This window comes from Cervus elaphus, chromosome 1, assembly GCF_910594005.1.
Source record: "Cervus elaphus chromosome 1, mCerEla1.1, whole genome shotgun sequence".
NCBI lineage: Eukaryota > Metazoa > Chordata > Mammalia > Artiodactyla > Cervidae > Cervus > Cervus elaphus.
The window spans coordinates 67,863,549-67,884,649 of NC_057815.1; the positions used below are offsets into that span (position 1 = coordinate 67,863,549).

General features: G+C 36.2%; 1 protein-coding gene across 1 annotated transcript in view; it reads left to right on the forward strand.

Moving 5' to 3' along the window:
- The window catches only part of RNF169 (ring finger protein 169), an 82,719-nt gene that overhangs the window by 12,606 nt on the left and 49,012 nt on the right, over nucleotides 1–21,101 (forward strand). Inside the window, exon 2 of the mRNA XM_043907185.1 lies at nucleotides 18,440–18,513. Within this exon, the coding sequence (XP_043763120.1) occupies nucleotides 18,440–18,513 (74 nt within the window). The remainder of the gene's footprint in view (nucleotides 1–18,439; nucleotides 18,514–21,101) is intronic.

Consider the following 21,101-nt stretch of genomic DNA (forward strand, 5'->3'; position numbering starts at 1 on the left):
TTAATCACAATCAAGTAGTAGTATTCTGGGAATGAGAGTTCAGCTCAATATTAAGACTCTAGTGTAATTTACTATGTTGTTAAATTAAAGAAGAGTAAAACCATATCATCTAAGTAGATGCTTAAGAGCATTTGATAGTATTTATTGTTCATTTATTAATTTTAAAAGCTAGAACACTTGGAATAGGTGGGAATTTTTTTTTTAATTTTAATTTTTTTAGTGGAATTTGTCAATACAAATGATTAGTGGCCAAGAACACTGAACCAGGGTTAAATAGTTAACAGGTCCAAAAAAGTAATTGAAGAGTCCAGTAATATGTCCTCATATATTTGAATTTGATATAGGACAGGTGGCATTACAAATCAGTGGGGCAAAGGTATTTTCAGTTGTGGATGGTTAGCTTATAGAGAACAAGAAAACATCTTTACTTCACACCATACACGAAAACTTAATAGCAAATGGATAAAAGGTCAAGCTGTAAAACTTAGAAAATACTAACAGTATCTATAATGGGATAGGAAAAAATCTTTATACAAATAAGAAATGCAGAATAAAGGAAACGATTAATAATCTGGTCACATTAAAATCAAAACTTCGTATGATAAAAGATGAAGTAGGGAGATGGACCACAGCATGGGAGAAGATATTTCCAATGTAATAACTAACCAAAGATTAATGTCCAAAATATATGAAGAACTCCAAATCATTATGACAGACACCTCATTAGAAAAATGGTGAGGGAATTTGAATAGACATTTCACAAAAAAGGGAAACTGAAAGACCAATAAAACATCTGGAATGATGTTCGCTATCGTTAGTAATTAGGGATGAGATCTAGAATACCAGGGGAAGATAGACCTTATACAGATATAGGGATGTTTCTCCCAACTCTGTACTCATTACTCTCCAGTGTTTGGGAGTTAAGTTTCCAGTAAATCAAGACATTCTTCTTTAGTTTCATTATTCAGATATTTAAAGACCAGGATTGTTTCCATCTAAATTTTTTGGTTATACTTCTCAAATTCGTCTCTCTGGCTTCTATCTTCCTTTCCCAAATTTCTGGTCATACTACATTACTTAGAGTTCTTATAATATAGAATGCTTTTTGAAACCTTTTTGACCTTTTGTCTGCCTTGAATGTTCTTCCCTCTTATCCTTCTGTCAGATTATACTCAGGTGAAACAAGTACTCTGAATTTTTTCTCATAGAGGGGTTGATTATCTTCCTTTGTGCCACCATGCAAGTATGTGTATTGGTCATGTCACTGGATTTCAGTTCCTTGTTTGTGTGTCTGTCTCTGATATTGCATTGAACTCTCTGAGGTCAGGGACTATATCTTTGTGTATTCAGCACTTAACATGGTACCTAGACTGTGTTAGATACTCAGTAAACATTTAATATATTAAAAAATCCTTAAAAAGATTTTTGAATATATATCATGATTCCTTTACCCTTCTGCTCGTCTTTAAATATGCCACTCAGAATTGACCCTCATGCTTTAAATAATGCCTGACCAGTGCAAAAAAAAAAAAAAAAAAATGTAGTGGGGTTTACTGTTTCTCCATCTGGATGCTAAATTCTTTTTTTTAAAAAGTTATATAACAACTGGTTCTATTTTTTATTTTTAAAAATGATTTTACAAAAAAAAGGATTTTATTTATATTTTTGGCTGTTGTTGGTCTTTGTTGCTGCATGAGCTTTTCTCTAGTTTTGGCAAGTGGAGGCTGCTCTCTAGCTGTGGTGCCTGGGCCTCTCGTTGCCGAGGCTTCTCTTGCTGAGGAACACAGGCTCTAGGCTTGAGGCCTCAGTAGTTGCGGTGCCTGAGCTCTAGAGCACAGGCTCAGTAGTTGTGGCGTGCGGGCTTAGTTGCTCTGCGACATGTGGGATCTTCACAGACCAAGGATCAAACCTGTGTCTCCTGCGTTGGCAGACAGAATCTTTACCCCTGAGCCACCAGGGAAACTCCAGGATGCTAAATTCTTATTAATACTGCCAAAAGTTGCATTGGCCTTGCTTATCCTGAAATTGCAGGCATTAGAACTTCTTCTTTTTTTTTTTTTTTTATAAACTGCTATTAAGCCAGTCTTCCTCATCAGAGGTATGTACACTTAAATTTTTCAGCCTGAAGACAACTTTTATCCAGTTTTGGTTTTTATTTTTCTAAATAGCAGTGGAACTATTTTTCCTTAACTGATGTCTTGCCATTTCTCTTGTGTTTGGTCTAGTGTTTGTTTCTGTAAAACTATTATGGTAAAACCTCAAAAGACTGGACTCTGTTAATTTGAAGTTGACTTTGACTTTACTGAAGTTTACCCGGGCTTCCCAGGTGGCACTGGTGGTAAAGAATCCACCTGCCAAAGCAGGAGACATATATACGCAGGTTCAAAAGTTTACCTTTGCCTTCATTGTAAAGAAAAACTTTACAAATTGATCTTCTTTCGGACAACAAATTCTTTAAAAGAACTTCGTACAAAGTGGTGCTGGTATTAAAGCACTTTCTCACTGGTTCATTCAACAAAAAAAATTTTTAAGTCGCCGTTTTATATATACTATACCTAGAGATCATCCCCATGGGTTCAAGAAAATCTAGTTTGAGGAATCAGAGGCAGAAACAAGTAATTATAACACAGATAATAAAGCCTGCCAATACTGAGTTAAGTGCAGAATGTTGCGAGGGCCTGCAGAAGAGAGGGCAATAAACAGGGCTTTGAACTAACTACAGTGAAAAAGAGAAAAACATTGTGGGAAGAGAAAGGGTCATATGTACAGTCAGAGAGAGACTGGGTCTGGCATATCTAGGAACAGTGATTGTGTGAAGACTGGGAAGGGGAGAGTATTGAGGTATTGTGGAAATGTGGCTGGAGTGATAGTCTTGGTCTTGTTTATAAATCTTGGAGGCAGAGGGAAACCAATGAAAGTTATTAAGCAGGAGGATGGTAGGATCAGATCTCTGTAAAGAACTAGGAAAGTAGTATTGGAGATAGATAGAAAAAGAGTCTTCGAGACAGGCCAGTTAGGCTACCATTTAACAGTCTGTACCAAGAAAGTACTGGAAGATTAGATGATAAGGTAGGTATTACTGTTAGGTAGGTATTACTCCCATTTTATGGATGAAGAAACAGGCTTCACAAGGATAAATACTGGTAATTACAAAGCCCGTGGATAGTAGATTTGAATGCAGGTTGATATGGTTCCACATCCTACACTCTAAGAGCGGAAGTTAAGCCCAAAGGCATTTTTATCAGGGTGTTTGTGGATATAGTGATGGAGACAGCCACATGGTCTTGGTTTGCAGGACCTTCGTCTCTGCAGCATTCCTATACCTACATTTGCTTTTGTGACCTCTTTTATTGTGTGCCTCATGCTTTGACTGTCCTGATCCAGTATGGGCTGCCTTGCTCTGCGTTATTGTTTGGGCCATTGCTGGATTCAGCAAGGAATTTTACACTTTGACTCTACTCTTCACACTTTGACTCAACTGTTATTTAATACCTGCTTTTGCAAATTCTACTCTCTTACTTTGTCTTTTTCTAATCCAGGTGTGTTAATCTATGTGGGTTGTGACAACAGAATACCATGGACTGGGTGGCTTATAAAAAACAGAAATTATTTCTTAGTCTTAGAGTGTGGCAAGTCAAAAATCAAGACTGGTAGACTCAGTGTCTCGTGAGGGCCTGCCTCCTGGTTCATAGATGGCTGTCTTCTTGCTGTGTCCTCACTTGGTGGAAGGGGCAAAGGAGCTCTCTGGGGTCTCTTTTACAAGAACCCTAACCTTTCATGAGAGTTTTTTGCCTTTGTGACCTAGTCACTTTTCCAAGACCTCACCAAACACCATCATGTTGGGGATTCAGTTTCAATGTGTGAATTTTGTGGGGGACACAACATTCAATCTATAGCACCAGGGTTAAGAAATTATATTCAGCAGGCCAGATCCAGCCTCCTGCTTATTTTTGTAAATTTTTACTGGAACACAGCCATGCTTGTTTATATTGTCTATGACTGCTTTCATGCTACAATGGTAGAATTGAGAGACTGTCTTGGTTGGCAAAGCTGGGTATTTACTATCTGGCCGTGAGTCTACAAAGCCTTAGGCTGCTTAAGACTCCTTTGTTTAAAAAAAAAAAAAAAAAAAAAGACTCCTTTGTTATTCCTCCCAGATCAAGTTACAAATCATGTTAATTTTTTAAACTAAGGAAGCAAGATACAACTTGGAATTTGAAAATTTATTGTTAATTTTCATTAACAGTTAATAAGCACTATATATGTAGAAAAAAAAATCTCTGATGCCATTTTTTTCATTAAATTCCTTATACTTTCCTACAAGTCTGAGAAATTGCTATCCCTGAAAAGATTAAGTAGAATTTTTCCTTTTAAGGAAGTATCTAACATTTAATAATTATCAGTTATATATCCAACATTGTATAAGGCATTACTTTAAATCATGCCATTTAATCGTTTGTAACAATTTATTTGAGGATTGGGGAAACTGAGGGCTAGACAAGTTGTATTGTGCTGAGTGCACATTGGTAAGTGATGGAATCTGGTTGGTCTCCACAGCCTGGGATCTTTCTGTTTATGGAAGTTACCAGGCAGACATGTGTGGATGGTACAGTGCTGTAACTGTGTATGGGGAAGATCCTGCCCAAATTTGGCATTGTTACCCCATAAACTTAAGGAATATTGTATTCCCCAAGCATGCTGGATAACTGGGGTTTTATTGTTTATTAATAATTTTACTTTATTAATAATATTAAATATGGTAGTATCATCCTTGTTGTTGACAGGATGAGTTTAGATTTCTTAACCTAATTTGGCCCCAACCTACCCTTTCTGGCCTATACGACCTCCTACATAAACTTTCTGCTAGGGCAGAACATATTTATTTACTATCCAGCTTTCATGCTTAAAAAAATTAAAATTGTGGTAATAAAAGCATAATTCGCAACTTACCATCTTAACCTTTTAAGTGTGCCGTTCAGTAGTGTTACCACACTCTTGGTCATGCTTTGTTGTTCACATGAATTGCTCTTCCTCCATCTTCTGACTTATCTAAGTTTTACCAGTTAGACTCAGCTTCATCCCACCTTCCCAAAGCCTTGCCTCTCCTTCCCAGGCTTTGTTCTCTTGCTCCTACTGATGTCTATTGCAGCATTTGCTTGTAAGATGCATTTGGCAGTTGTTCATTTTGTGATTTTGCACCTGTCATTGTCTCTATAATTATTTAAATCTCTTACAACTTTTTATGACTTTGTCTTAACTAATAAGCTCTATTAATAAGTGCTTTTGGGAAAGGGTCTTGTGCCTTTTTTTGGTGTATTTTCTCTTCCCACAGCACCTCCCTCTTCCTCACTGCTCACTTCCCTTTTTAACTTCCTGATCTCTGATCATGGTTTCCATTATTCTGACACACTTATGTATGATAACTTGATATGTTATCACTAACATTTTCTTCTCTCTTTGTGACTTCTATAATTATATTACTATTTCTTTTCCATTTGTTATTGCTGTTTCCATATTTAATGTTCTTGAAATTATAAGGCATACTCAGTCTAGCGACTTGCATAGTTAGCCTAGTCATTCCCTCAGTATTCGATATTTAGGTTATAATCAGTCTTTGTATTGCAATTGTGAACAATGTTGCAATGAAAATCTTCTTACATAAAGTTTTTCTATACCTTAGATTATTTTCTTAGATTGCTAGAAATTATTCAGTTCAGTTCAGTCGCTCAGTCATGTCCAACTCTTTGCGACCCCATGAACAGCGCAGCATGCCAGGCCTCCCTCTCCATCACCAACTGCCGGAGTCTACCCAAACCCATGTCCATTGAGCCAGTGATGCCATCCAACCATCTCATCCTCTGTCGTCCCCTTCTCCTCCTGCCCTTAATCTTTCCCACCATCAGGGTCTTTTCCAATGAGTCAGATCTTCGCATCAGGTGGCCAAAGTATTGGAGTTTCAGCTTCAACATCAGTCCTTCCAATGAACACCCAGGACTGATCTCCTTTAGGATGGACTGGTTGGATCTCCTTGCAGTCCAAGGGACTCTCAAGAGTCTTCTGCAACACCACAGTTCAAAAGCACCAATTCTTTGGCGCTCAGGTTTCTTTATGGTCCAACTCTCACATCCATACATGACTACTGGAAAAACCATAGCCTTGACTAGATGGACCTTTGTTGACAAAAAATGAAATTATTAGGTCAAAAATTATAAACATCTTTTAACTTCTTGGTATGTGAGTGGTGACCTTTGATTTTATTAATTCTTTGCCAAGGATAGTTTTAAAACATGGCTTTAAGTTATTAGAGTAGTGATCTGTAGTGTTAATTATGGTACTTAGGTAAGCAGGCTTAAAATCTGGCATGAACATTTTATTAGCTTTTAATTCTTTCTCTGTGTACTTCCTCTTCTTTCCAGGTAAAGAAGAGGAAGTACATATTCATATTGCCTACTATAAATTGTTACTGTCTTGGGCAAGTAGGTAAATAAGCAGTTGCATTAGTTTAAGACAGTTGGCACTACTCTGTCATATGCACTCTTGGAGAGTTAGAAGGGGTAAACTGAAAATACAGATGAAATGGAAAGCACTTTAGTTTTGTTTTAGAACATGTTTGTAGTTCACTCCCCTTGTTTCCACCTTCCTACTTCTAAATGGAATGCTTAATTTAACATTTAAGTTTCTACTTATTGAGGGTAATTCAGAAGTTTGGTGGGTAGTATAAGCAGGTAACCTTGAGATTAATATGGATAATGGCCTCTTGTTTCCTGTGCACCTCTGCCCTTGCATAGATTTTGTTGTAGAAGATGGATTTTGATGCATTGCCTTCTTTTGCTGCTGTGCACCTCTACCTCATGCAGCACTTAGCTGTTTAGTTTTATAACTCTTGGACATTCTGAAGTAGTTTCACTCACATACATTTTTTTGTTTCCTTGTAAGATTGTAAGTTTCCCTAGGAATTGGCCACATGTGTTCCTACCTTTTTTGGATTCCTTTCTTGACTTTCTCGAAAGAATATTCTCTCCTTTTGTCTTCTCCCTCATTGCTTATTCCCTCTTCAGTAATGGTTTGTGGTTTCATGATGAAAACCTTGTCTTCTCCACTGCTTATGAAGAATGTAGATTTTGCTTCTGGCTATGATGGAGCAGACTGTCGCAGACCAAAACTCCTGCTGAGAATAACTAGAAAAGCCTGACTTAAAAAAAAAAAAGATCTATATGAAGGCATTGGTAAGTTGCCAAGGCAGCCAGGGCTTCAGACTTTTGTGGATTCTTGGCAGAGGGTGAGTATTGCTATTAAGAAGCAAAAAATCCAGCAGAGCTTTCTTCATGGGGCTAGGGATACAAAAATTATAGTTCAGGGCTGCCAAGGCAACCAGAACTTGAGAGGCCAAGATCCCAGAGAGAAGAGGGGTGCATCTCCCCACAACCACCCACCTCCACAGCCTCTCCACCTGCTTTTTTTCTCTTGAGGCAAAGTCTTGGTGCAGGGTAAAAGGCTAAAAAGCTCCGCAGAAGTCTAATGAAAAGCAAAGCAGTCTCAGCATTTCTTCATCGTTGAGGAAAGAGAGTTCAGGACTCTCCAAGGAAGGCAGGCTTGGTAAATACCCTAGACTGGGAGGGCTACCGACTAAGATAGATGTTTTCAAGCTTTACAAAGCCTGCAGCCAACCTTGAATCAGCTCGTGTCCTGATTGGATTGTGAAGTGATCTACTTTGAGTCTGACTGCCAGTCACAGAACATGGTGAATCTTTTATAGGAGTATAATATCATTCACAGCCTTTATAGTTTTTCATTGCACAGTAGATGGCATTCTAAAAAAAATTACCATGTAAAGCAAGAAACCAGACCAGGAATAAAAACAGACAGTACAGAAAAGGATCCATTGTATGCTAGTCACTGATAACGTATTCAGTTAGTCTAAAATTGAAGGACATTTAGGTTGTCTCCACTCTTCAGTATTGTGATCTGCAGTGAATATTCTTGTTCTACATCTTTGTACATATGTATGTATTAAGATAATGAATACCCATGCTAACTCTGGTCTTTATCAATTTTTTTCATATTTGTGAATCTAATACATAAAAGTATTTTGTTTCAGAAATTTTTAATAGGACTTCCCTGGTGGTCCAGTGGTTAAGAATCCACCTGCCAATGCAAGGGTCTTGGGTTTGATTCCTGGTCTAGGAAGATTCCACGTGCCCTGGGGCAGGTAAACCTATGCACTGCAACTACTGAAGCCCACACACTCTAGAGCCCATGTGCTGCAACTACTGAAGCTCGAGTACCTTAGAGCCAGTGTTCTGCAGCAGGAGAAGCCACCACAATGAGAAGTCCACACGCGGCACTTGGAGAGTAGCCCCCACGTGCAGCAACTAAGACCCAGTGCAGCCAAAAATGCATAATAAAATAAATAAGTAAAAATTAAAAGTTTTTAATATCTTAAGATGAGTGAAATTGAGCATATTTTAATATAAATCATCTGAATTTATTTTTTTCTATAAAAAATACATCTACTGCCTGTACATGTCCTTTTGCCCATTGTTATATAGGGTTGTTCAGATTTTTTTTCCTGTTTTCTTTTTTTTTTTTTTATATTAAAGAGGTAATGAAGAATAATGGATAAAAGCACTGATTCTGGAGCTAGATTGCCCAAATTTAAATCATAGCTCTTTCACTTATAACAGTGAAGCTTTGGGCAAATTATATGCTCTGTGCTTCAGTTTCTTTATCTGTAGAATGGGGATAATAGCATCTCCCCATTGGGTCATTATGAAGATTAGGTGAGTTAAAAATACACAGAGTGCTTAGAAATAGACCTGGCATAATGAAAGTACTACATAACTGCCAGTCATCAGAATGATGCTGGTGGTGGAGATAGAGATGGAAATTAGCAAAGAGATTTTTTTATTTGCCCAAGGACAAATAACTAGTAAGTGGGAGTGTCCAGATTAGGATCTAGATTTTGGGACTCTTAAGTCTAGAGTTCTTTTTATTCTTTTTCATTCTGCTGCACTGATAAGAAATTGAACCCACAGGGGTAAAAACTCAAGCATAGGTATCTTTGGATTTCAGAGTTATTGGGGTAGTGTCTTCTGAGTATAGTTCAGGGAGGTTCTTTTTCTGATTTTGTATTGAGTGTGGATGCTTTGACAATGACACTTTATTCCTGAGGGTTTGCTGCAATTAGCAAGATACCAGTCATATAGTTTGTTTTGTTTGTTTGTGTTTATTAATAACCAGTCACACCACCCTAGAGAAGATCCTTTTCAGGAAGGACCATCAAGGAAGTACAGCTGCTCCTACAGTTCACATTAGACTGAATGCAGCACTCAGCTTTGGTCATTGACCATGGGTGTTTGTCATTCTTAGGGTATTATAGCCTTACAGAGTTTCTCTTCCTTTTATACATGGTGCAGTTGCAGTTGACCCTTGAACTATGAGAGGATTAGAGGCACCGACCCCCTGCACAGTTGAAAATCTGTATGTAGCTTTATGATGGATAAGTGGCTTCAGCCAACCTTGGATTCAGCCTTAGATCACATGATTCTGTAGTAGGTATTTACTGGAAAAAAAAAAAAAAAAAACTTGTGTATAAGTGGACCTGTGCAGTTCAAGTGTGTGTTGTTCCAGGGTCAACTGTAACTGTCAGAGGACAGGCATTAAGAAAGTATTTCCACCACTGGATTCATTTATAAATGCTTAGATACTCAACATTCAGTGACACCTGAAATAGTTTCTAGTATTTCTTTTCTGTGAGATGAAGGAAGGGTGAATGTTGTTTCTGTGCTACTGAAACACTTGGAAAATCCCAGGGAGGGATTGGTGGGCCTTGGGACCGATTCCTCTGGACTAGGGAGGGTGATGTTGCCTTTTCTGGTTCTTTTAACATCTTGTTGCTGTGCTTCCCCTGCCCTCAAATATATTTCTTAGAGCAGTTTTAGTTTTATAGCAAAGTGAGAGGAATGTACAGAGATATACCATATGATCCCTGCCCCCACACATACACAGCCACCCCTATTATCACTATCATTCACCAGAATGGTAGCTTTGCTACCAAGGATGGCCGTACAGTAACACCTCATAAATCACTCAAATTCCTTAGTTTAACTTACTCAAGGAAGTGGATCAAAAAAGATATTGCTGTGATTTATGTCAAAGAGCGTTCTGTTTTTTTATTTTCCTCTAAGAGTTTTATAGTGTCCAGCCTTATATTTAGGTCTTTAGTACATTTCGAGTTTATTTTTTATATGGTGTTAGTGTTCTAATTTCATTTTTTTTTTTTTTTTACATATAACTTTCCAGTTTTCCCAGTATTACTGAAGAGACTCTTTTCTCCATTGTATAGTCTTACCTTCTTTATCATAGATTAGTTGGGTGTGTGAGTTTGTTTCTGGGCTTCCTGTCCTGTTCTGTTGATCTGTATTTCTGTTTTTGCACCTGTACCAGACTGTTTTGATTACTGTAATTTTGTAGTATAGTCTGAGGTCAGGGAGTCAGATTCCTCCAGTTCGTTTTTATTTCTCAGGTTGGAGTCTTTTGTGTTTCCATATAAATTTTAGAATTTTTTGTTCTAATTCTGTGAAAAAATGCCATTGGTAATTTGATAGGGATTGCACTGAATCTGTAAATTGCCTTGGGTAGTATATTCATTTTGAGAATATTGATTCTTCCAATCCAAGAACCTGGTATATCCTTCCATCTGTTAGCGTCATCTCTAATTTCTTTCATGAGTGTCTAAAGTTCATTTTTTTTTTTAAAGCACTGAATAATATTCCATTGTCTGGATTATCGGCTTTCAAATATAATAGACAGTTATATTACCAGAAAAAGTGAGTTTATTTGGAAATAGCCAGAAAAATTGACATTCAAGATATGCAAACTGTGGCAGACTGGAGGCAAATCCAGAGAACAAGGAAGGGGAATTTGCTTTTACAGGGAAAAGAGGGATGTTGGGAAGGGCTGTAATAGCCAAAGAGTCCATGGAGGAAGCTGGGAGTACAAAGTATGGAGGCTTCTCATCGGTTGAGCTGCTGCATGTCTGATTGCTACAGTTGATTTTGGATGGAAAGAAGTTTTCTTCTTGCTAGATAGTAAAGTAAGCAACATCTTTCTGTCACAGGTAGACAGGTGTATAGCTCTTCCTATTTGGAGTAATTGACAGATACAGAGGGGCATGAGCACTCCCCCTGCAGGCCTGGCCCTACTCTAATTTTAGCTGAGTTTTCTTTGATTATTAATAATTTCACAGTATGTACCTCAGTTTATTTATCCATTTACCTACTGAAGGATATTTTGGTTGCTTCCAAGGTTTGGCAATTATGACCAAAAGTACTATCAGCATTTATTTACAGGTTTTTGTGTGGATATAAGTTTTTAACTCATTTAGGTAAATATCAAGGAGTGCAATTCCTGGATTGTACTGCAACCCACTCCAGTATTCTTGCTTGGAGAATTCCATGGGCGGAGGAGCCAGGTGGGCTATAAGTCCATAGGGTCACAAAGAGTCGGACACAACTGAAGTGACCTACACACACACACGGTAAAAGTGTATTTAGTTTTGTAAGAAATTGGCAGATTGCCTTTCAAAGTGGCTCTATCATTTTGCATTCCTACCAGCAATGAATGAGAATTCTGTTGCTCCACATCCTCACCAACATTTGTTATTGTCAGAGATTTGGAATTTAGTGCTTCTAATTAGGAATGTAGTGTGTGTGTGCATGCTTAGACTCTTTGTGACCCTTTGGACTGTGTCCGTCAGGCTCCTCAGTCCATGGGATTCTGCAGGCAAGAAAACTGGAGTGGGTTGCCATGCCCTCCTCCAGGAGATCTTCCTGACCCAGGGAATTGTCCTGACCCAGGGACTGAACCTGCATCTACTGTGTCTCCTGCATTGCAGGCGGATTCTTTCCCTGCTGAGCCATAGCATTGGGTAGCAGCATCTTGTTTTAATTTGTCATTCCCTAATGACATATGACGTTGGGCATTGGTTTTTTTTTTCATTTGCTTGTTTGCTACATCGTTTTTGCAGTAAATCTTCTTTGATGAGGTGTCTGTTAAGGTTTTGCCCATTAAAAAAAATCTTGTTGTTTTCTGATTAAGTTTGATGTTCTTTGTTTATTTTGGATAACAGTCTTATATCAAATACATCTGTTGAAAATGTTTTCTTCAAGTCTGTGGCTTTTCTTCTCACTCTCTTGACATTGTCTTTTGCAGAGCAGAAATTTTTAATTTTAATGAAGTCCATCTTATGAATTACTTATTTTATGAGTCATGTCTTTGATATTTTATCTAAAAAAGCATCACCTTACCAAATCATGTAGATTTTCTCCTGTTGCTCTCCTTTTTTGATAGTATTGCAGGTGTTTCAACTACAGTTTCAGCTTTTGGAGTGGAGGGAGTTGACATGACTCTAGAAAGGTAGAGGGAAGTAAAGAGAAAATTAAGAAAAGTCAAGTCCCACATCAGCAGACAGCAACTTTTTTTGTTGTTGTTGTTAAATTAATGTTCTTTCTGTGCTAAAATTCAGGGAACCTGAAAGGTTAATCATGATTGATAAATATCTTAGTATAATTAAAATGTTCTCCAGTAAGCTTTAAGAGGCATTGTAAATGACTTTGATTTAAAAGGGGAGATTTTCATTTCTCTGACCTTTTTTCCTGCTTCATTTCTCATAATAGTCTAGGTGGATTGAAACCATATTTCATAAGGCTTCTAAGAAATTAGTTTGATATTATAGCTACACTTATGTAAGTTTAAATCCTAATAGCATTCTTACCCATTATATAATAGAGTGTTTCAGAATTTAGAGAAATCTATTGAGTAGTAAATGAAAATGAAATAAGAATATTATTACAGGCATACCTTGGAGATACTGAGAATTTGGTTCCAGACCACCATAATAAAGTGAATACTGCAATAAAGCAATGAAACCAAAGTTTTTGGTTTTCCAGTGCACATAAAAGTTCATTTTATATTACATTGTAGTCTGTTAAGTGGGCAGTAGCATCATGGTTTAAAAAACAATGTACATACCTTAATTTAAAAATACTGATCATCATCTGACAATAACAAGGTTGTCATAAACCTTCAATTTGTAAAAACCACGATACCTGTCAAGTGTAAGAAAGTGAAGCACAATAAAGCTAGATAAGCCTGTGCTGAATCATTTGCTCTAGAAGTTAATCTCATTTCTCTAATAGAAACTGAGATCTGAAGAGATTTTAGTCCATGCCTTGTGTATATGTAACTCAGGAGGGCTCCAAGACACCGCACCCCCCCCCCACAGGTTTGATGGTTCACTAGCAGTGCCCCCAGGATTCAGCATATAGTCCTAGTGTGACTATGATTCATTACAGTGAAAGCATACAGATTAAAATCAGCAAAGGGAAAAGGAACATTGGACAGAGTCCAGGGGAAACCAGGCATAAGCTTCTAGAGTTCTCTCTCAGTTGAGTCTCACAGGACATGCTTATTTTCCCCAGCAACAAGTTGTGACTACATGTGTTAAGTGGTGTGAACCAGGGAAGCTTCTTACAGGCTTATTGCCCAAAGTTTTTATTAGGGGCTGATCATATAGGGACTGTCTGCCTAACATGTTCCAGAATTCCAGAATCCCATCAGGAAAGAAGGTATTCAGCATAACTACATCGTTTATACAGTTTACATAGTAAGACAGTTTACGTAACAGTGAGCTTGTACCTAATCAAGGTGGCTGAGAACTCTCCCCAGTCTTCCTAACCACCAGTTAAAGGCTAACCCTGTACTCAAGCCTTAAGATAGGCAGTTAGGCCTGCTGTTGTCTTTTCTGCATTGTGTGTGTGTACATGTGTGTAGCATTTAGCATGTGGTGTGCTCTTATTAAATGTTAGCTGTGTTTTTATTATAGGGATTCCTCATTGATTACTGCTACTACTAAATGTGGTCTTCTGCATTCCTGTGAAGTAGATTTGGCCAGTATTTTAATTTCCACTTGATAGATGAGACCAAGGCAAAGAGAATCTTTGATATATCTAGATACTCTCACTTAGTTGACAGAGCAGGTGTCAGAACCTAGTATGTTCTTTTTGCAAGCCAACAGGGAAGAAAAAAATTATTTTTGCCTTGTTGACATTTCTAGAGGGCATTATTAAAATAGGAAAAGGCTTAAATATTTAAGTTAATGTCAGATTGGACCAGTTCATGACCTTTTATTCTTAACTGTTTTTGTGTTCAAGAATTACTTTGTTGAGTGTGTAATTTTTTGAACTTTTGGGCATGATGCCACTTAATGCAGCACAGTCCTGTTGGGAGAATTTGCAAAAAGTGACTATTTAGCATTTTTTATTTTTAAAGCATCAAGTTTCATTAATCTTAATCCAACAGTAAACTAATCTATATCAGTACTAATCTTGGTGAGTAGAAATTAATCCTACCCTTGTCATTACCTTTTACCCTCAAATGAGTCAAGGTATAGTAATATTTCAGTCAATATGCCGAGTTCTTACTTGGCCTTATATATGAACATTGAGATTTCTTAGTAAGTATCCCAAAGTGAATTTAACTTTTCATATAATAAATGTATCCAAGCAGTTGGGTAATTATCTTCATTTCTCTTAAGTTATACCTGCAAATAAACCAGACCAAACTACCATTTCTTAATCTCGTCAATACCAGAGGCAGTTTTATAGTTATTAGATTCTACTGCATGCCACTCTACTGTCTGAAAATAGTTTACAAAGTGTTTTCACTTTCATTATATTCATTTGATCCTCATACTCGGCTGTCATAGTAGGTATTTTTCTGATTTTTAGAAGAGGAAGTTAAGACTGACTTATTTGAGACTCTGGAAGCTTCTAAGTTTGGGATCAGGCTTTTAATTTTGTACTATTTACACTATATAATAAAGCTGTTAGGCTCTTTGGACATTTTCTTCTAAATGCCATCAAGAATTATTTTAAAGAAAACAAATTCTCTAACAGTAAGTAAAAATTATAATCATTTTTACTAGTCTGTCACTAAAGTACTTTTGGTCCCTTGTGTTGGATAGTAGACTTATTAAAAGCCTGAATAAGATTATGCTCCTTATGTTGCTTCCAAATAAAAAATAGATTTAGAATTTTTAAAAGTAGATATGAGAAGAGTCTTACACTTTGTACCAGAAGAAACTGGTAGAATTTGTTACTATATTTTGGCCTGAGGAAGGTCTTTCCAAATATGCAAAATGCAGAAGTCATAAAGGAGAAGTTTGATTAATATAACTATACAAAAATCACCACTGTAAGCAAAGTCAAGACAGATGATAAACTAAGAAAAGTATTGCTATTCATGTGACACAAGGGTAATTTTTCTTACATGGAGCTTTAACAGATCTGGAAGAAAAAGTTAACTCCAGCAGGAGTAAGGGAAATGTATGTACTTTTCACATCAAAGGAAATGTAAATTACTCAGATACATGAAAAGTACTCAGTTTCATTCACTAAGCGCATGAGATGCAGAATTTCACCAATTATATTGGGAAAGCTAAACAATTTCAGCACTCATCGTGTTGGCAAAGGTGTGAGGAAATTGCAGTCTCATGCATCACTGGTGGGACTCTGTGTACAGGTTTTATGAAGGGGGATTTGGTATTGTCTGCCAGAATTACAGAAGCACATATTCTTTGACCCAGCAGTTCTGATTCCAGCAACTTAATCTGTGGCTATACTTGTAGACATGCAAAATGATTCATATGCAAGATCACTCATTGTAACATTGTTTTAATAGTTACTGGAGATTTAAACTCACTTCATACCTCTAACTTGGTCCTCATTTTTATGCTTAGGAGTAGTTTGTCTTCTCTCTCTTTTTTTTCCTTAACCAGTTTTGAGTTTTGCTTCTGAATCATCTCATAGTACCATGTGAAAAATAGAATCAGCCAGTAGGTGTTAGTTTTGTTATTTTTTTTAACTTTTTATTTTATATTGGCTTCCCTGGTAGCTCAGTTGGTAAAGAATCTGCCTGCAGTGCAGGAGACTAGAGTTTGATTCCTGAGTTGGGAAGATCCCCTGGAGAAGGAAATGGCAGCTCACTCCAGCATTCTTGTCTGGAAAATCCCATGAATGGAGGAGCCTGGCAGGCTACATTTCATGGGGTCGTAAGAGTTGGACAGGACTTAGCGACTAAATCACTTATATTGGAGCCAGTTAACAATGTTGTGGTAATTTCAGGTGGACAGCAAGGGGACTCAGCCATACATATACATGAATCCATTCTCCCCCAAACTTCCCTGCCAGTGGTTGTTATCAGTAGAAATCTACTCTGGCAGAAAAGGAATTTATTGAGAAAGAATATTGGGTAAGCTAAAGTTATCAGCCAGGTAGCTACAGAACTTGGCTTGGAAAATGGCAGTTAAAATCCAAGAACAAAGTCTATATAATGTGAATTCTTTGAAAATTTTTATAACTTCTTTGAGACCTAGTGTGTTTTTAATTGTTCCTTGTGCTTTTAAGGAATATATATTTTGTTCATTGAATTCATAATACATAATCAAGTTTGTTAATTTTATTGTTCAATTTTTCTGTATTTTTATTACCTTTGCTCTGCCCGATCTGTTTTTAATTGGGATATGTTAAATTTTTTTACTATAATTTTGGATTTATTAGTTTCTCTTATAGTCTTATTGTTTTGTTCTGTGGTAGGTTCATACAAATTCATAATTATTGTATCTTCTTGATGACTTCACTTTTTCATCATTATGTAGTTTCCGTCTTTATACCTTAATTCTTTTTCTCTTAATTTTGCCATGTACTAGTTCTGTGGTCTTGGGGAAGTCATTAACCCCTCATTTTCCTTATTGTAAAATGGTTATAATACCTGCTTTACAAAGTTTCTGTGAAGATTCACTGAGAAAATGTATGTGAAGTATTGTTCAGGAATAAGTTCTTCATAAATGGATTAAAAGTATTTTCCTTCTTTTGCCTTAAGGGTTTTGCTTTTCTCCTCCCTCTTCCACTGCTCTTTTACAGCATCTGCTTTTAAATACTATTTGCCTATAATTAGAAATGTTCTTAAGAGATACGATTAAAATAGTCATCAGGAGTTTATTTTTTAAGTGGATGAAGGTGATGGAATGTTTTCCTCCCAAGCCCTGGGTCTAATAATTCTCTCCTGTTTGGTACAGCTTTAAGTTCCTGTTTTCTGCATCTGCATTAGGTCCAGTGTTTCTAAGAATCTTCCACATTTCTCTGGTGTAAATGAGTCTTTCTAAAGTAGTTGAGACAACTGAAAAAGGACGAAAGTCACCTTTTTGAGGAGCCCACTTTTCTACAACAAATATTATCAACCTGAATGGATGTAGAGTTATTAGTAAGTCTTAAATACTGTGTTTAAGTCACTAAATATATATATGGGGGTGTATAGAAGTGTCATGTACATTTAAGAAGGCTGAAGTGTGTGTTTTCTCCTTCGTTTTTATAGCATTTAGGACTTATCTTTTATTTGTTCCTAAGTTGGATTTTTATTTTCTATATAACCAATGTGTATTGTGTGCCTCTTGTGGGCCTGGAATCTTGGATTTAAAATTATATATAGAAAAGAGAAGAACACAGAATTTCAGCTGAGAAAGCAACATAAAAGGTTTAGAAATATGTGGCATGTATGTTGTAATTAGGTAGTCAAGAGTTGAGAGAGACAGTGCGTTAGAAAGATGAAGTTGTGATCAGTCTCTGGAAGACCTTCAGTGACATTGAAAAGTTTTGATTTCATTTTATAGGCTGATCAAAACCGCTGAAAAAATCAGGGTATATACTGAAAATATTTATAGGTTGTAATCTGTTGGCAGTGTTGAAAAGAAGTAGAAAGAAACAGTAGTATGAGTAAAACTTTAGCTTATTTAAAATGTCACTTGGTAATATTTAACTGAGAGCTTTTTAAAAAAAGTTAATAATTTTTGGCTGTGCCAGTGGCGCAGCATGCGGGATCTTAGTTTCTGGGTCAGGAGTCAAACCTGCGCCTCCTGCAGTGGAAGCACGGAGTCTTACTCACTGGACTGACAGGGAAGTCCCGAACTAAGAGCTTTAGATATAGTTTTCCTTGAGGTCTTTTACCATGTTACTTTTATCAGTGAGACCCTTCAGACCACTCTGTGTACTATTTTTTCCTTCTACCTTATGTTTATTTTCCTTCATAGCCCTTAGTACCATCAGAGGTATTATACACACACACTTGTGTATTTATTATCTGTTTCCCTCCACAATTTTGTAAGCTCCATGATAGCAAGGACTTTATTTGTTCAGTGCTTCTCCCCAGTGCTTAGGACTGTGCCTGGTTTATATCCTTTAATAAGTATTGGTTAAATGAATGAATGAATATTCAAATTGTGGGAAGGTGACCACAATTTTTATGTGGTTTATGATGTAGACAAGATCTTGGTTCCTTCCTAGAAAGTTCTGTTAAAAAGTGTTTTCTTTTCTCATTTCTCCAGAGTTTATATTCAGAGCACCAATCAAATTAAGCAAGCCTGGGGAATTTCGTGAGGAATATGAAAGCCTGAAAAAGGTATAGTATGCATATTATTATGCCATTCATTTTCTTAAAGTAAATTGGAATAATGACATTAAAGAGTACTTAGTGGAAGTTTAGATTTAATAGGGAATTTTAAAATTGATAACGTAGAACCTGTCTGCATTATAGCAAACAGATGAAAATGTAGCTCACAGAGCCTATCATACACCTGCCACAATAACTGGCCACCAGGAGAGGTGTTCTTAGCATTTAAATGTTAGTTAAAAGCTAACATTTAACCTTTAATAATAATAGCTTGTATTATTTTTCATTATCTTATAAGATTACTCTAATTACATGTGGTGTTCAGTAAGAACTGTAACTTAGACTGATAAAGGGGTAGTGGAATAATTTTCTAGTTAGAGAACATTTACCATTGGGAAAGCTTTTAGCTGTGTCCCCATCATCTTATTTTTGATGTTTTCAAGCTAATAGTCTGGGAATCATTTGGAAAATTAAGACTTCAAAAAGTCTGGTTATAAGAAGTATAAGATTTGTATTATCCTTCCCCAGCCCTCTCCCTGAACCACCATCCCTTACCTAAGATCATAATGATTAGATAATTATTCTACATGTAGATGTTTAATATTTTATAAAGACAAATAATCCACTTAATCTGAATTGGACACCATCATAAAGCAGAGGCAAAACAATAACGTTATTGTGGCATTTTAGACTGAATGAAAGGTCATGTTAAAGAGAAAAAAGACTGTGCTTAACTACTATATATTTGATCTTTTCTTTTAAATGAGAGTGTCAAATGTTGACATGGGTCCTCTTGCTCCTTTTATATTAGAGTTGTGAGTTTTTTGTTTTTCATTTTAAATCAGTTACAAAGCTTTTTTATACATAGAAAGAAATTGTTCTCAGGGGCTACATGAAGAGAACCACAGATTTCTCTTAAATAAAATTCCAGAATATGCAGATATTTAGCTTTAATGTAACTTTTTAGAAATTTGGAGAATATGGAAATTTTAAAGCTATCAGCTTGAAGATAATGAGAAAATAAGGACTCGGAGGTAGAAAAAAGAAGTAAAGCAGAAGGCATAGTAAGTGTAGAGATTTTTTATAAACCTTAGTAGAGAGAAAGAAACCTTGGGGAATTATCCTCTTGTTCCTGTTAGGAGGGAGGGACAGAAAAAATAGTTTTAAAAGTGACTGATAGCATAATGTTGTTGAGTGAAGCCAGGACAATCTCATTCTGTATAAACTGGATTGGATTTGAAAAACACTCACCTATGTCATTGTGTTGAATAAATTTAACCATAGATACTCCCTGCCCCCCTTCCCCAAGTACCTAAGTTATCCTTAATCCATTGTATTATCTGGAGAATGGAAATCCAAGTCATAGAACCAAATTATAGTGGATATGCCACTATTGTGCCACTATTGTGGCATATCCATACAGTGGAATACTATTCAGCAACAAAAAGGAATGGAACACTGACACGTGCTACCAGATAGATGAACCTCGAAAAGATGCTAAGTGAAAGAAATCATGAAAGAAACCACATATTGTATGTTTCTATTTATGGAAAATGTCCACAATAGACAAAAGTATAGAGACAGTAGATTAATGGTTGATTGAGTAGAGGTGGGAATGGGGGTTAACAGTAAATGGACATAAATGGTGTTATTGCAGTGATAAAGGTTTCTAAAACTGAATTATGGTATGTTCCACAACTTGGTAAATTTACTAAAAACCATTGAATTATATATTTGAAATGGATGAATTATATAACATGTAAAAATATGCCTCCATAAAGTAAAAAAATTAATATACTAGACATTTGGATGGAGAACTTGATAAAAAAGATGTGTCTTAGAATGCATATTTTCTGAAACAAAGCAAATATATAATTATCTAGATGAATCCCTAGGGAAGGAAGATATTTAAAAGTTTTTACTGAGCAAGTGATGGAAATTAATTCTACACAATTCATTACTAATTTGATGTACAATACACTTTGCATAGTATACTTTATTATTTTGTTTAAATGACAGTAAAAACCTTTATAAAGGCTATAAAGTTTTATTCCCCTGATTCTAGGTCTTTTAGAAGATGTTTGCTTGCTAATCATAGATCCTTCTACCCATGGTGTAGTGTTATGCTTACTGAGGTTACTATGAGTGTCTAAATTTTATGATTCTATAAATAGATTTATATTTCTAAATATGTTTAAAATTTTCTTCCTGCCATGTGTTATAGCTAATTTTGTCTTTTTTATGCAAAAATATGCAGAGCAAGCTGTGAAAGTTCTTTTTTTTATTTTCCACTCTCTTCCCCAGAGATAACTAGCATCAACAGTTTAGTGTATATCCTAGATTTTTTATGTACTTACACACACACTCACATATGCTTCAGTCTTTTTCAGTATAAATGAGATCATGATGTATATTCATTTATTCAGCAAATATTTATTATGTCCTTACTGTGTGCCAGGTACTAGGGATATGATGCTGAAAAAGACACCCAGGGTTCTTGCTGTTAGGGAGATTCCATTCTAATGGGGAAGATGAACAGTAAATAAGCAAAAAAGTATTTAATACATATTAATAAAGCAAGGTAGGAAGAGTCACAG